This window comes from Mauremys mutica, chromosome 2, assembly GCF_020497125.1.
Source record: "Mauremys mutica isolate MM-2020 ecotype Southern chromosome 2, ASM2049712v1, whole genome shotgun sequence".
Classification (NCBI taxonomy): domain Eukaryota; kingdom Metazoa; phylum Chordata; order Testudines; family Geoemydidae; genus Mauremys; species Mauremys mutica.
In genome coordinates this window covers 134,394,969-134,409,628 of record NC_059073.1, presented here as the reverse complement: position 1 = coordinate 134,409,628, position 14,660 = coordinate 134,394,969, and the positions used below count along the sequence as shown (strand labels likewise).

Genomic DNA, 14,660 nt, shown 5'->3' with positions numbered 1-14,660 from the left:
GTGCTTGACATTTTACAGAGCTATTAAAAGGCCCTGTCCCAAAGAACTTACTCTCACTTGTTGGGTCATGTCTACAAAGGTTGTAATGGACTTTGTGGAAGGGGAAGATAAGTGCTATTGATAACACAGATACAGATTATAAAATCTCATACTTCAGGCCGTAAACCAATCTCTTACATCAGAGACCAGAATGAGACATACTGTGGGAAGCAGACTAACCCATGTCTGCCTCCTGTGGGTTCTTACGCACAAGTAAGTCTATAAGTGCTACATTTAGTGCTCCAAATGAAAGCAAAGATGATTACTCTGGAAAAATCTCATTACAGTGGCTCCATTTTTAATAATTTTTTAATGTTGTCTTTATCACCATTGGTATCTTGCTACCGACTCAGGAGCTAAATGTAGCAATGGATAGATAGACCTAGGGCAGATCCAGATTAGCAATTCCCATGTTCCTAGCTTGCAGATAATTGGGTTTGGTGTGTGCATCTTGATTGTTCCATTCAATTTTTTGTGTGTGTGAGAGAGAAGTAATTCAGTTCTTGGAGAGCATGTGGCAAAGTTGGAAGGGATTTGAATGATGACCCAGTGGTGGCTTCATAAGTAGACAGGGATTTGTTCCTTGCAGAGTGGGCAGTATGCAAGAGACATGGAAGTGGGAGTGAGGTAAGGAGCATGTCCATGCCCTCCTTAGCATTAGGCAGTAATCGGGTGCCCTTTTTGCCTGACAGGAGCTCTGTGCTGCTCTGTCTGGGTGCTAAGATCCCAATGCAGCATGGTCTGGGAGTGCTGAAAGCTGTGCCCAGTCTCCCTTATGGTAGCTTTTGTGATGCCCTAAGACCACCAGGTTTGCCTAGACTGTGGCAGCTTTAACTTTTGTTTTGCAACAGTCACCTGCACAACTGCCTGGAAAACAGGATGTTGAACCTGAAGCAGATAATATAGAGGCAAGGGCAGTATGGATATGGGCACTCAGGTCTGCCCACTTGAAATTCAGAGGAAGGAGGAACCTGTATCTGAGTTTCCAGTTTAGAAAAAACTTTCTATGAAGTAACCGAATGCCATGGCAACATGTCATAATAAAGTGTCACCCCATGGTGCACTCCCAGAGTCGTGCCCAGCAAGCACACTGATGTTAGATCCCTCTCTGTGGATTAGGGAGAAGGAGGTGAGCCGATGTGCTGCTTTTTGTCTTTGCAATGGCAGGAGGCGCAAAGCCTGTGGTAAGATGCTTTTTACAAGTTGTGAATCAAAAGGAGAAGCGGTGGAGGTTAATCCCACAAAAGATCCAACTGTGTCGGGGGAGAGTTTTCCTGTAATATACCAGCTGCATTTGGTCATGTTGGGAATCCCACAGGAGCAGACACTTAAAGCTTGGGCTCCCTCCCACCACTTTCACAAATTATAGGGGAACCCCTCTAGAGGGTGTGCGTCAGATCAGGATAAAGCTCAGACAAACAAGGTCTGAAGCCAGACAGCCACCTTCCTTAAGTAAAAAGCAGCTGTTTTTCCCAGCACCTTGTGTGTCTTGGAGGATCCAGAGCCTGTCTCCTGATAGGAGATGATTTACATTCTCTCCATCTGGTAGGAGCCTAATTATAATGGGGAATCGAACTAAAAGCATTTCCACAATACTTTAAACACTCAGAACTTCACAGTACTTTGTCCTCTTGTATTACTTTACACATAATTCTTCTCAGCTCAGCGAGTTCCCACATGAGTCCCTCCCCACTCCGAACGAAAGCAAAGATGATTACTCTGGAAAAATCTAATTACAGTTGCTCCATTTTTAATATTTTTTTAATGTTTTCTTTATCACCATTGGTATCTTGCTACTGCTATGGACTCAGGAGCTAAATATAGCTCTTCTAATTACTACTTAGTGCATCATTTTGTGTAAACCCTGACAGTCTTGAGAAGATGCAGAGTTAGCTGCATTTCAGGGGTGAGTAAAATGATCTCTAATATGTATCAGCCATACCTGCCTTCACAAAGGTGCAATGATATTTTTGTTTGGAAAGTGCATTGATGTCTCCAATGGAAGCGGGCGGTAGAGATACAAAGTATCATATCATCATATAATTAGTTTCATAGGGGATATAGATTGCTGTGAGTGCACCGAGTCTTGTATACAGATAATCAAAAAAAGGGGCTCCCCTTGGATAGAAATGGTGTAGAGAAGGGAGGTAAGGAAGAGGAGCTCATGTATTTTCCACTGAAATGATGTATTAAAGGTCACACTTTATGTTAAGGTTCAATTTCTAATTAACTTACATGATTTAATGAGGATTAAATTATAATTAACCCTCTTATAACACTTGATTAGAGTCCAGCAGCTAAATGGTTGCTTATAGTCAGCTATAACATCTTCTACTGATGTGAGTATAGCCACTTAAAACACACTTATGTCTATAATATGCTTTAGCATCAATTAATATTATGGTTCCATTTGTAAAGGGTTAATAAATTAAGTATGACCAGATTAAATCTGATTTCTGTTCTTTCAGTGGCCAGCTCCGAACACTTCTCAAATAACATCTTTCTTTCAATATTTACGGAACTAAAATTTAAAGAGAACACAAGCAGGGAAACCAACACGGGTGCAAAATATTTGAATCTGCATTTGAAACCCAATTCTCTTCCTTTATGTTAAGATAATGGCTCATCTGAGCCATTTAATGCTTATTCCCCCAAACACGCTTTCTAATTTGTTGTGACTTCAAACAAAGTCCATTAAATTAAAAATATTTAAATTCCTTTCCCTGTTTAGATGATTGCAAGGCAAGGATACAGGACTTTCCCTCAACATTTGCAGAGTGGGGTGAGAGGGCTAATAGGATCCCTTTCACAACATTAAAATTCTAAGAAAACTAATTGCCCGTATTAGGCGTATGCTTTCTTGTGCACTTCCAGACCCTCATCATCATAGGAAATCAGGGTAGCCAGGAATGCCTGAAGTTTTATACTGAAACATTACAGTGTGGGTTGTGTTGTGCATAGGTGGTATGAATTCAGAAAAGGAGCAGTGTGAAATGGTCCAAAAAGCAAAAAAGAAAAAGATAGGGAAATGTGTCTTGCATTCAGCCTGTTTTCCTTTTAACTTTAGCCTAACTGTGAGGTGCAATGTGCTGTATGTAAGTATCTCAAGAGAAGTGGCTGAAGCCCCATCACTCCGATTTAAAATTGGACTAAAGGCAGCACTGGAAAATGTGTTGTACGGATTGATCCTGCACTGGCTCATGGAAGACTGGTTGACCTCAGGGAGGGGTCTCTTCCATCTCCAGTTTCAAGGATTCTGTAATGCTTATTGTGAAAGCTAGAGAGGCCCCACAGTGGGGCAAGAATTTGGAATTCTGGAGTCTGATGGGGTAATAAATAAACTCCTCTGAGTGAAATACATTTCTTATTTTGTTAAAAGTTAAATTTCATTCCGCAACATGGATGACGAGAGAGAATTAAAGTTTGCAGTAATTTTAACATTGCAGTTTTCAATTGGAATTGACATTAATTAGTTTTGTGCTACTCGACATTCACAGGGACATTATATACACGATTTTGCTGGAATTGCTTTTGTAATAATTATTTATCTCCTGCTTTACAGTTGTCACAGCTTCTCTCTCTCTTCCTTCTCCTTTCTGTTTTTCTGGGATGCATTTCTTTCACAGGAAGTTCCTTTCTCTCGTGTGTGGTGCAGTAACCAGCAGCCACTGCACTGTGCCTTTTCACTGGAGCGTTACACTCCCGCAACCACACAACTGTCCTGCAAGATTTGTGTTCGGCAAGTCAAGGGCCATGAGCAGATCCTACAGATCCAGACATCTATTCTAGAGGTAAATTTTTTCATCTGGTTCTGTTCCCTATTCTGTCACTAAGTTGCTGCATAACATTGGAGACAACCTGACAACCCTGCCTCAGTTTGCCCTATGTAAAATAGTGTTGCCTCTATAGCTGTAGCCAGCATTTCTCCGCTGGAGAGCTGTAGCTTTTCAGCTCAGCTTCCCAGTGGAGGAGAGGTAATTGATGTAGAGTCTGGGTATATTAGAACAGTAACTTGGTTTATTTACACACCCACACCAGTCATTGAACTGAGGTGGTCAAAAAACATGCAGGCAAATCCTGCCATTCAAGAATCTTAATTCCTAATGAGCAAACTTTGCCTCATGAATTGACTTTAGTCAGAAAACAAGGGAAAGGACAAAATCTCCTGCTGCTCACACAACTCCCAAACTATCACCACCACACAGCATGTATTACCAAACCTGAACATTCACTCACATGTAGAAGGATTTGGAAGGCTGTGCATAGCATGACCACCTGGCGATGATTGTCATAACAATAGGTATCTCATCTATGCCTTTAGGGCCTCCTTTATTAATGTGAGAAAAGCATTGTGAGATTTCTGGGCAAAAGGCACAATATGCATGTGCAAAGATACATAACTAAAGGCATTATGCAGAGGAAGGGGGGACTGGATAGGACTATAAGTAATAATACCATACAAAGATAATTTACTGTGGCAATGACAGACTGGCCTGAAGCAAGTAGGTATTCACAAGTACAAAGGAGAAGAGGTAGGGCACATTGTATCGTGCAGATGAGTGCAATGAGGCATGGACAGATTTTAGCCACAAGGCTATCCTTTCCTCCCCCTCCTTAACTCCAACTCTAATCTGTAGGCAGGTATGCTCAGATATATCCTGATTGTGCAGGAGGTCCTTGCAAACAGACTCCTCTATCCCTGCAGAGGTCATTGCAGGATTGTGGCCTTATCATGTTAACTCCATTTCTGGTTTCAGTGCTGGATTTTTATTTTGGGCATCCAACATCTTGCAGATCATCATGTTTAGGACTAACAGTTTTTTAAAACATCTGACAGCAGCATAGTACTTAGATGCCATGACTCAATTTGCATTTGTTACCTTAATATTCAATAAGAGCTTGTTTGTGATCAGCATGGAAAAGGACCTCTTCTGAATAATCTGTGAAAACAGGCCTCTCCTATGAAGCCTCGTGGTACATATAATACATTATCTCAGTGCTGGATTTCAGAGAAAGAATATGAATTGTGGAAGAGGTTATCAGTATTAGAGAGAGAATGTTGAAACTTTCCAAGGATATGAGAACAAACTTTACACGGCACTTATTTTATCCCAGAGGTTTCTTACAAATACAAAGGTGACAGAGCAACAATTTACAATGTGGTGAAGCCCTTTCAAAAAATCAGGGGTGGCTCTAGGCATTTTGCCGCCCCAAGCATGGCAGGCAGGTTGCCTTCGGCGGCTTGCCTGCGGGAGGTCCGCCGAAGCCGTGGGACCAGCGGCAACCTGCCTGCTTGCCGCCCCAAGCACGCGCTTGGCGTGCTGGGGCCTGGAGCCACCCCTGAAAAAAAACAGTGTAAAATGTGGTGTTCATTATATGAGGCCCTTGTGGGTTAATGCATTGGATTGGGACGCCAAAGACTGGAGTTCAGTTCCTAGCTCTGCCAAGCACAGACTCCTTGCATGGGAAAGTCACTTAATCTCTTTGTACCCTCGGTTTCCCACATATAAAATAGGGATAGTGGAGGCATTTTCTGTCATGTCAATTTACATTGTAAGCTCTTCAGGCCACTGGACTGTCTGTCACTGCATTTGTATAGCACCTAAGAAATTGATACTGTAATACAGATAATACATAGGAGTAATGTTTTCAATTAGCTCTGTTGATTTTTCATATCTCCCTTGTATGCCATTGGGGATTTTTGTTGTCTTTGTTTCCCCCTGCATGACTCAGTCCAACAGTAGTGAAGGCCATTCAGTTTAATAATCAACTATTATGAAATCATGAAAAGGGAGAATTATATCAATTATTTAAAAACCCCTCAGAATATGGCCAGCTCAAGTCCCCCACCTATTTGCCATAACTTCTTGCAGATTTCTGTCATCTATTTTTCCTCAGTTAAATGTTGTGGTTGTGTTTTTTTGAGGATGACTAGCTGTCCATAAACCCCAGGTACATGTTAGAATGCTCTCTTCAAACAGATTCACCAATGTGGCAAGTTTTCTTATTCTATCTCCAAAGGTGATGGAAGGAGGAGGATAATTTGACTGCCAAAAAAAAGGGGGGGACTGAATACTTGAACTTCTCATTGCTTTTCAATTCCCACAGCTAACCAGATAGCAATGGCTTATCTCAGAAGTGCAGGGTATGAAAATCTACTGTTCTTCTGCATATTTAATTTAAACAATCAGAAAAGGTGATGTATCTACAGCATTCCTATTACTTTGCATGCATGCTTTTTAGGATGTATCATAAATGTTATATGAAGATACTGGTAACATCACTATAATTTAATATTTATACTTCAGTAGCATCCAGTGGGGCCTCAATTCAGAATGAGGCACTATTAATTCACATGTCTACACACAGAGACAGTCCCTGCCCTGTATAGCTTAAAGTCTCATGAACTGAAAAGAGATGAAGATGGGGAAAAAATTCACATTTCAACATGGTGTCCAAGTCAGAAAAGCTTGTATAGCTGTATCCGTGTTTATTTACAGATCATATTTCCTCTGTTTTACAAGTGGAAATATTGACTTTATAGTATGCAGTATAGTTGTCAGTCCCAGGATATTAGAGAGACAAGGTGGGTGTAGTAATATCTTTTATTGAACTGACTTCTGAGCCACGCAGAGCTCTTCTTTAGTTCTGGGAAGGAAACTCCCAGCATCACAAGAAAATGCAAGTTGGAACAGATTGTGTAGCATAAATAGTTAGCTTATATTGTAAGAGACTATTCAAGGTAGAGTGGCCTGTTAAGTCCTCTGTGGTCATAGGGCATAGAGAAGATTAGTGGGTTACAGATTGTTGTAATTGCCATAAATCTAGTGTCTGCTCAATCCATCATTTTTAGTGTCTAGCACAGTAATGAATTTAAGTTCTCAGGTTCATCTTCTGAAAGTGTGGTGCAGGTTTCCTTTGAGACTGAGGTCATATAGAGAGTGATTGCTTTATGAAAAGTGTTCACTGATAGGATGGTTTTGTCTTATTTTCTTGTGCAAGTTCATTCAAGAGCATAGTGATTGTCTGATTTCACCCACATAATTGGTGTCAGGGAAATTACTGCACTGGATGAGGTATACCACATGTTGTGATAGGCACGTGTATGGGGGGCAGGGGTTCGTCATTGAGTTGATGTCTCCTGGTTGTCAGCACTACAAAGTGCAACAGATGCAAAACCTGCATCAGGGCTCTCCAGTTCAAGCTGGGATCTGTCTGCCTCCAAACCAATATCACCACTAGTGATAAGGCAACCTGAAATCAAAACAAATTGAGTGGGATTCTGTTCTACCTTTGGCATCATTATCCATTCTCCCATAGCTGTGTTGCCTCTTGAAAGTTTAACATGAGTGAAAACAGTACACTCAAGCAAATATAACTCAGCACCATCACTTTGTATTTATTTTCTTCTACATTCATTACCTCTTTGGGTGTTTGCCTAAGTAATACACACACCTGGGTCAAAATAGTCCTGACAAACAAATTAACAGGAAAAAAGTCTAAATTGGTTGAATAATGGGCCACAAACATAGCACAATTTTATGAATTTGGTCATAAAAGCAGTTTGGTAAACATATTTTATTTGATGGGTTATTTGCAAAGTACTTGTCATGAGCATTCATTTGATTATTGGTCACCAGTCATGAGCTATTATTTCTGCTTCCTTGGATGAACTTTTTTTCATCCAGAAGTACTTCATAAAAGGTTATATTTCATTGCATCAGGAAACTAAATTAATTTCTTAATTAAGAGAATCTTAACTACTTCGGGGATTATATAAATTCCTAAATGCAGAAGATAGTTGTCTAAAACAAACAAATGGGTAGGTTGAGGGGACTATAGGTCTGAAAATCTCTGTTCTCAGTACAGCCTAGTGTGTGTGAATGTTTATTCTCTGCTCATGAACTTAAAGGACAAATTGAAATGCAAGTAATTCAGCAAATTTTCTGTAAACAGGTTTAAACACTCAGTGGGAGTGGAAGGGACCTTGATAGAATCATAGAAATATAGGACTTGACTAGATGACCTATTTAACTGTTTCAACTAAAGTCTTTCAAATTTGGCACATTGAATGCACTGTTTCTTTTCTGACTGTCACAATCTGTGCATGGCATTACAGCTGTCTTAATGCTAAAAGGAAAGTTACTACTAATCAGAGCATAAATCAGTGTTGACAAAGAGAACGGTCCAGTAGTTAAGACACTAACTCGGGAGACCTGTACTTAAGTCCCAGCCACACTACAGACTTCCAGTGAATTTCAGGGAACTCACTTAATCTTTCTGTGCCTCAGTTTCCAATCTATAAAATGGGATAATAGCAGTGCCCTACCTCAGAGGAGTGCTGTACAGCATTCATATACTATGAAAGGATCTTAGATACCTGCTGACGTATTAACCGTTTTGTTTTTCATCTCATGTGTAGAATGAGAGAGAAATCATCACATTGTTTGCACGTGAGGACAGCAACTTCCCTGCACAAACTGGTCCAAAAGCCTTCAAAATCCCATACTCCATTAGACAGAGAATATGTGCGACATTTGACACACCCAATGCTAAAGGGAAAGACTGGCAGATGTTAGCACAGAAAAACAGCATCAACAGGTAATGGAAGGCAAGTTTGAAAGGTGAACATTTACATACACAATGGGAATAATCTGCTGCTATGATTTTTTTTTGTTTGCTTGTGTAAAAGATATTTGAATAAGAATTACTATACTTTATCTGGAGGAGAGAGAGGTTGCTGTTTTCAATTGTTAATCACAAAAACAGATGTATGAACTGCAGTTTACCCTGATAATGTGTGTTTTGATCCAATCCTGCATGGTATTAACTTGAAAGTTCAGACTTCTTTATCTGTGTTCTGGAACATCTTCTCCAATACATACACATGCTGTCTTAGCAAAATAGGCAATTGCAGAATGCAGGGTGATTTCTACATTGCTGTATGAGACAAAAAGATAGTTGGAATGTGAGGAAAAAATTACATTAGTCTGTGGAGAGAACAGGCCAAATAATTTTTTCAGTGTGTGTCAAACCCTAAGGGACGTATGATATACTAACTGATATTTTTGTCAGGTTAAAAAAGTATGTTTAAAAAAATTTCCCATCTGTGCTACCAATAGTACAGCATTATTAAACGTGAGAGAACTTGGGGGCGGGAAATCAAATTTATGCTGCTTGTTTGTTTTTTCCATTTGATGAAAAAGGACTAGTCACAGTCTGACTTTCTGCTTCTCATGAAAATAGTACAGAATAATATTTAAATATGTCCAAATAATTGGTTTTTCATTGGTTGGGTGAACTTCATGAGAACATCTCAATGTTACAGTGGTCTAATAAAGGCAAAATTTAAGGCAGCTAGTGAGAAGCAGGATGGTTTAGTGGTTAAGATACTGGAGTGGGACTCAGGAAATCTGGGAGCAGTTACTAGTTCTGCCACATATGCTCTTGGGTAAGTCACTTATTATCCTCCCATTTTACAAATGAGGACTTGAGGCAGAGTGAGTATTATTGATTTATTTAGAGTATTTTCTTTGCTTCACTATATCTATGTGAGGAATCAGTATTTGTCTGAGTCCCCCTGCAATGCAGTACCTACTTGCTGTCAGCTACCCAAATATCCCCTCCCTGTAGTTAGGAACATGAAATAACTGTATAAAGTCTAACACAATGTATGATAACTCTTGGTAAATTTTGACTTTTTTTGTGGAGAGTCTTTGCAGAATTTGTTTTTATAAAGCCTAAATCTTTGCTGCAAAGTTAGGCGTTCAGGGTAATCCCTTGTGCTAATAATTCCCACTTAGTCTAGCTGAAGTTTACATTCCAAATGTGCTTTCATATTCCCATTTTCAATACTTAGAGTGTAGAGCTGTTTTTCATTTACTCTGAAAATACTTCCATAGTTCTTAACAGTCCACTGGTCTTTAGCTTCCAGTTGAAGTGCATTGGTTTTTTTAACATTTTAGATGTTTCCCTTGCTCTAACTGTTGGTTGTTCCTCATATTCCTTTGTTACAGAGCAAGAGTTGGTACTTAGTAAAAGCTCATAAGGAATAAGAGAGTGTACATGGTATTGTGAGTTAAGTTGAGAGTTAAGTGAAGAGAAAAGTTAACTCAACTTGAGTTAAGTTTTAACTCATGTTTTCTTCTCTTCACGAGAATAAAACAGTTAAGTCTTCACTTGTCTCATTCTACTTCTCTTAAGAGAAGTAGATTTAAGTGAAAAAAGTTAACTCTTTTCCTGTCTTGTCTTTTCTCTCTTCATTTAACTCTTTTCCCTTCTTCTTCTCTTCACTTAGCTCGTTTCCTCTCTGAAATGAAGAAGAGACAAAGAGAAAAGAATTAAGTTTCTTCACTTAAGTGAAGAGAAAAGACCAGAGTAAACGATCAAAGTGACTTGAGAGGACAAGAGGAAACTCTACTTCAGAGAGTCTTTTTACTTTTCTTCACTTAACTTTCATTTTCGTTTCTTCAGTTAAGTCTACTCTTCAGCGACGAAAAGAACACTTAAGACTTAAGTGAAGGCAAGAAGAGTGTAAAGAGAAGACAGTCTTACTTTCTTCTCTTCACCTCTATTAAGAAGAGAAGACTTAAGAGGAAAAGACTTGTGAAGAGAAAGTTTATTCTTCTCTTTTAACAGGAGAGTGAAGAGAAGAGTTGTGTTAATTTTTCTTAACTTTTCTCAAGTCTTCTTAAGAGAAGAAAAGTGGAAGAGAGAAGTCTAACTTTTTTCTTTTCTTCTCTTAAGAAAAGTAAAGTCTTCTGAGAAGAGTAGACTTAACCCTTAACTCAAATGAAGTGGAAAAGAGTAAATAGAAGACTTTTCTCCTCTCTGAAGAGAAGAGTTAACTCTCTACTCTAAACTTTAAAAAAAGTTTCCTTAGAAATACCTGCCAAAGACACTGATGTGGCTGGTTCATGTGACTTCTTCCCTGATCCCGGTTTCTAAGGCAAATTGTATTAGGATAGCACCCAGAGGCTCCAAGCGAGATCTCTTATTGTGCTAGGCACTGTACAGACACATTGTAAGAGACAGTCTGTACCATACTGCTACCAATACATTCAGAGAAGAGAACAGGAGAAACTGACTCACTCTCTCACACCCCAATTATGGTAAGGGTGTTTTTTTAAATCCCCACAAAATAATTTCATATATATCAGATTCTGACTTTACTACATTGAGTACCATCTTACTCAGCAAGTAGCATATTGATTTCTGTGCATTGTCAGGTGTAGATTAATATTGAAAATCCCTATAGTGAAGTAGAGTCATAGCTATGTAAACACACAGTTCACTATTCCTGTATAACATTCTGCCATTTAAGTGTTGTACACACTTCAGAAAAAAAACAACAAAACCTGTGAAAAGAAGAGGGTTTCATCTGTTCTTTTTCTACCATCGAGTAACAGCAGGTAGAAGGTGTTTGGTGGCAAACATTTAAGCAACGTTTTTTCTAGCTATGCCTAAATAATAAATTGCTCAGCTATACTATGCTTTGTTTGGAGATGGGGGTTTATAGGAAGTTACATTCAAAAGTAATAATGGAAGAGAAATAAAAAATGGAGACGTGCTTTGCTAGTTTAAATTAACTCCACTCTAGTTTGCAAGTGGTTGGGTCCTTGGGATAAACTGTTCTGTTACTTACATTGAAATCATCACAGCAGGGGGCTTTTCTCACATGCATAGGTGGTACTGAGCAAAGATGACCTGATGTGTGTGTTGATTCATTATCAGGTTAGATTTTTTTCAGCAGGCTTTCATCAGTAAATATTGATTTAAACTCCAATACCGGAAGGTTTAGTCATAACATTTTGGCAGGAATTATGTGATTAAGATCTATGGGTAATTACCTAAGAGGGTCGACTCCTGGTGTCAAAGCTCCTTTGTTGTCCGCAATGGCTGAGGGGAGTTCAGTGGTATGTAATAACTGAGATATGGGCCTTTTAAATTTTAGGGAGATGTGTGACGGTTTCATCAGCTGAATGGATTCTGCAGTAGAAAAAATCCAGTGGGAAAGGCAGCATACAAAATTGCAGTCTAGTGAAATGATCCAGTAGTACTTGGAATAAGCATTTCAGTTACAGTTTTGACATTTCATTATAAAAATAAATAGGTCTATCAAACCTTAACATTTCTTTTCTATTCTGTGATTTAATCACTCTCCTTGCTCGTATGTGTATATTACACATACACACACAATATAAAAAGATTAGGCACACGTATATGTATGTCAGCACTATAGATATGTGGATGATTGTCTGAAAAGCAAATATACAAGTGAATGAGTCAAACTGAGGTATCATGGCAGAGACTTAGTATAATATGCACTTAAAAACCAGTTTGCAGAGCATTATTTGCAAGGAACTTGGCAGAACAAAAGTTCCATAAATCATGAGCATGTATCTTTTAAGAAAATCAAAATATACAAGTGAAGAGTCCCAGCAAAACAAATGATACCCATAACTCATCACCACAGATATCAGTAAGACATCAATTTCTTGACACTCAATTGCATACACATAATTACATATATAAAGTTTACCTATACTATCTTGTAGAGTTGCTTTGCTGCCTAAATTATATAGCATGAGTGGCCATGGCAAATTCAACACTTATCCTTCCTCTGAAAAACTGAACCCATGACAACTGAAGGTTAGGCATTTCCATGCACTGCTACTTCCTCCCACTCATTCAAGTCCTGTATTTATGAAGCTTTCGGGGGGGGAGGGGAGAGAAGGGAAGGGTGTCTCAAATTATTTTAGAGAAACAAAGCTATATTGTAAAGAAAATTGGCATTCTGAGGGACAGCTGCCACATTCTTTAATGTCCATGAAGTTCACTTCATTGTCTAAAAATGTATCTGCAGCCAGACACGATAGACAGAAGGTCAGTTTCACATTCAGAGGTAACAGCATAAATTCCTTTCTAACCCTTTTATTTTACCTTGGTTTTTTTTTTGTTTTTTTTAGGAATCTCTCTTACTTTGCTACACAAAGCAGCCCATCTGCTGTCATTTTGGACCTGTGGGAAGCCCGACATCAGCATGATGGTGACCTTGACTCTCTAGCCTGTGCCCTGGAAGAGATAGGACGGACACATTCCAAAATCTCAAATATTACAGAAACTCAGATCGAGGAGACCGACTTCAGCTACAGCAGGCAAAATGGACTTTAGTCATCTCTTTTCCATTCAAGAACTGATGGCCAGCTTTGACTTTGACATTAGCGAATTTCTACAAGCAGGGAGGAAATAAGGGTTTTATGCACATTGCATACAGGGAATCAGACCTTCATTTCTACCACCTGTTTTTTATTTGGAGGAGCAGAAGAAACCCCAGAGTAAATCACCACAGTAACAAGGAAAATGCAATCATCTCTGTGACTCCACAATCCTCCCAGAATTAAAACTCATGTGAGAGTAATGAAAATAGTCTACTTTTCTATGATTCCCAGGGGGTGAGAGGGTGGGGAAGCTATAGATGATAACAGTAGATGTTGTGACACTGTATTAAAGAAACAGTAATGCAACCCAGAGAAAAATAAAGAAGGCAGTGATGATGCGCTATGATCAAGAAGTTATTGAACATTTAGAGCCATTAGACTCTCTGGGTTTCAAGATTTGACCACATGGCTTCATTCTCCATTGCCTTGCACTTTGTCAATTTACAATTAAGAAGGTACAAAATACGACCATGCTGATTTGGTAGCACTGTGCATTCACTTTATACTGGTGTAAGTGAACTCCATATATTGCAGGGCTACAGAAAATCAGACCCAGGGTATTCAGCCATCCAGGGAATTAGAACCTGTACTGTTTCATTTATATAGCCAATCCGCTTCAAAATTTGATCATGTAATTAACACACATATTTGCTGCAGAATTTTCCTGGCCCTTCTAATAGCAAAAAGTCCCCCAAACTCTTATGTGAAGTTGTTCCAAGTTTCATGCAGTAAAAAGCAGCATTTTTGTAACAACCAACTGCAGTACTGGGAATAGCCACACCTGTTTTAGCAAATTGGTACTTTTTTGCATTGCTCCTAATTTCAGGACTAAGCCTAAAAAGTCAAATCAAGGCAGTGTAACTTTGGCCTGGTTTCAAGTGGAAATAATCAAAGTTACAATGTTGGATTTATTGTTCCTGATTGATAGAAACCAAACCAAAGGGCACACCCAGAAATTGGCCCACTTTCATCCTAAAGGTTTTGTGCTCTGTGGCAGAGTTTCACAATCTTAATCTGAGCTCAGCAATGTTTCCATCTGGTTTAGTGATGTTGACACCAACAACGAAACAGTTGAGATAGGCTTTCCACCATTCTCTTCACCCTGCCCCACACACACCCAATATCTTTTAAAAAGAAGCTACAATAAGTTAAAAAAAATGTTGTCTCATGTGTGGTGTTCTGCACCATGTCCACTAGAAGATCTAAACAGTATCTCTGTCCATGAAATCTGTTTTCCATAACTGGCACTTGGGCTGATTTAAAACAGATCATCAGTATTGGTGGTGTGGGCACAAGTCAGTGTAGTTCAGGAGCATCTGTCATTGGAGCCCATTTTATTGTAACCATGTCAAGAAGATGCAAGAGATTTAAATATATATATTTTTAATTTTCTCTGGCAGA

The 14,660-nt window shown here is 39.1% G+C and overlaps 1 protein-coding gene across 8 annotated transcripts in view; it reads left to right on the top strand.

The window, feature by feature from the left end:
• UNC5D (unc-5 netrin receptor D) overlaps window positions 1–14,395 on the top strand; it is a 297,576-nt gene extending 283,181 nt beyond the window's left edge. For 2 of the 8 annotated variants that reach the window (XM_045007074.1, XM_045007075.1), the window contains exons 16-18: window positions 3,666–3,830; window positions 8,462–8,640; window positions 13,008–14,393. In XM_045007074.1, coding sequence (XP_044863009.1) covers window positions 3,666–3,830; window positions 8,462–8,640; window positions 13,008–13,212 — 549 coding nt within the window. In that variant the 3' untranslated portion in view covers window positions 13,213–14,393. Of the gene's footprint in view, window positions 1–3,665; window positions 3,831–8,461; window positions 8,651–13,007 lie in introns of all 8 variants that reach the window. The other 6 variants (XM_045007080.1, XM_045007078.1, XM_045007079.1 and 3 more) reach the window with 5 other exon arrangements.
• The last annotated feature ends 265 nt before the right edge of the window (window positions 14,396–14,660 follow it).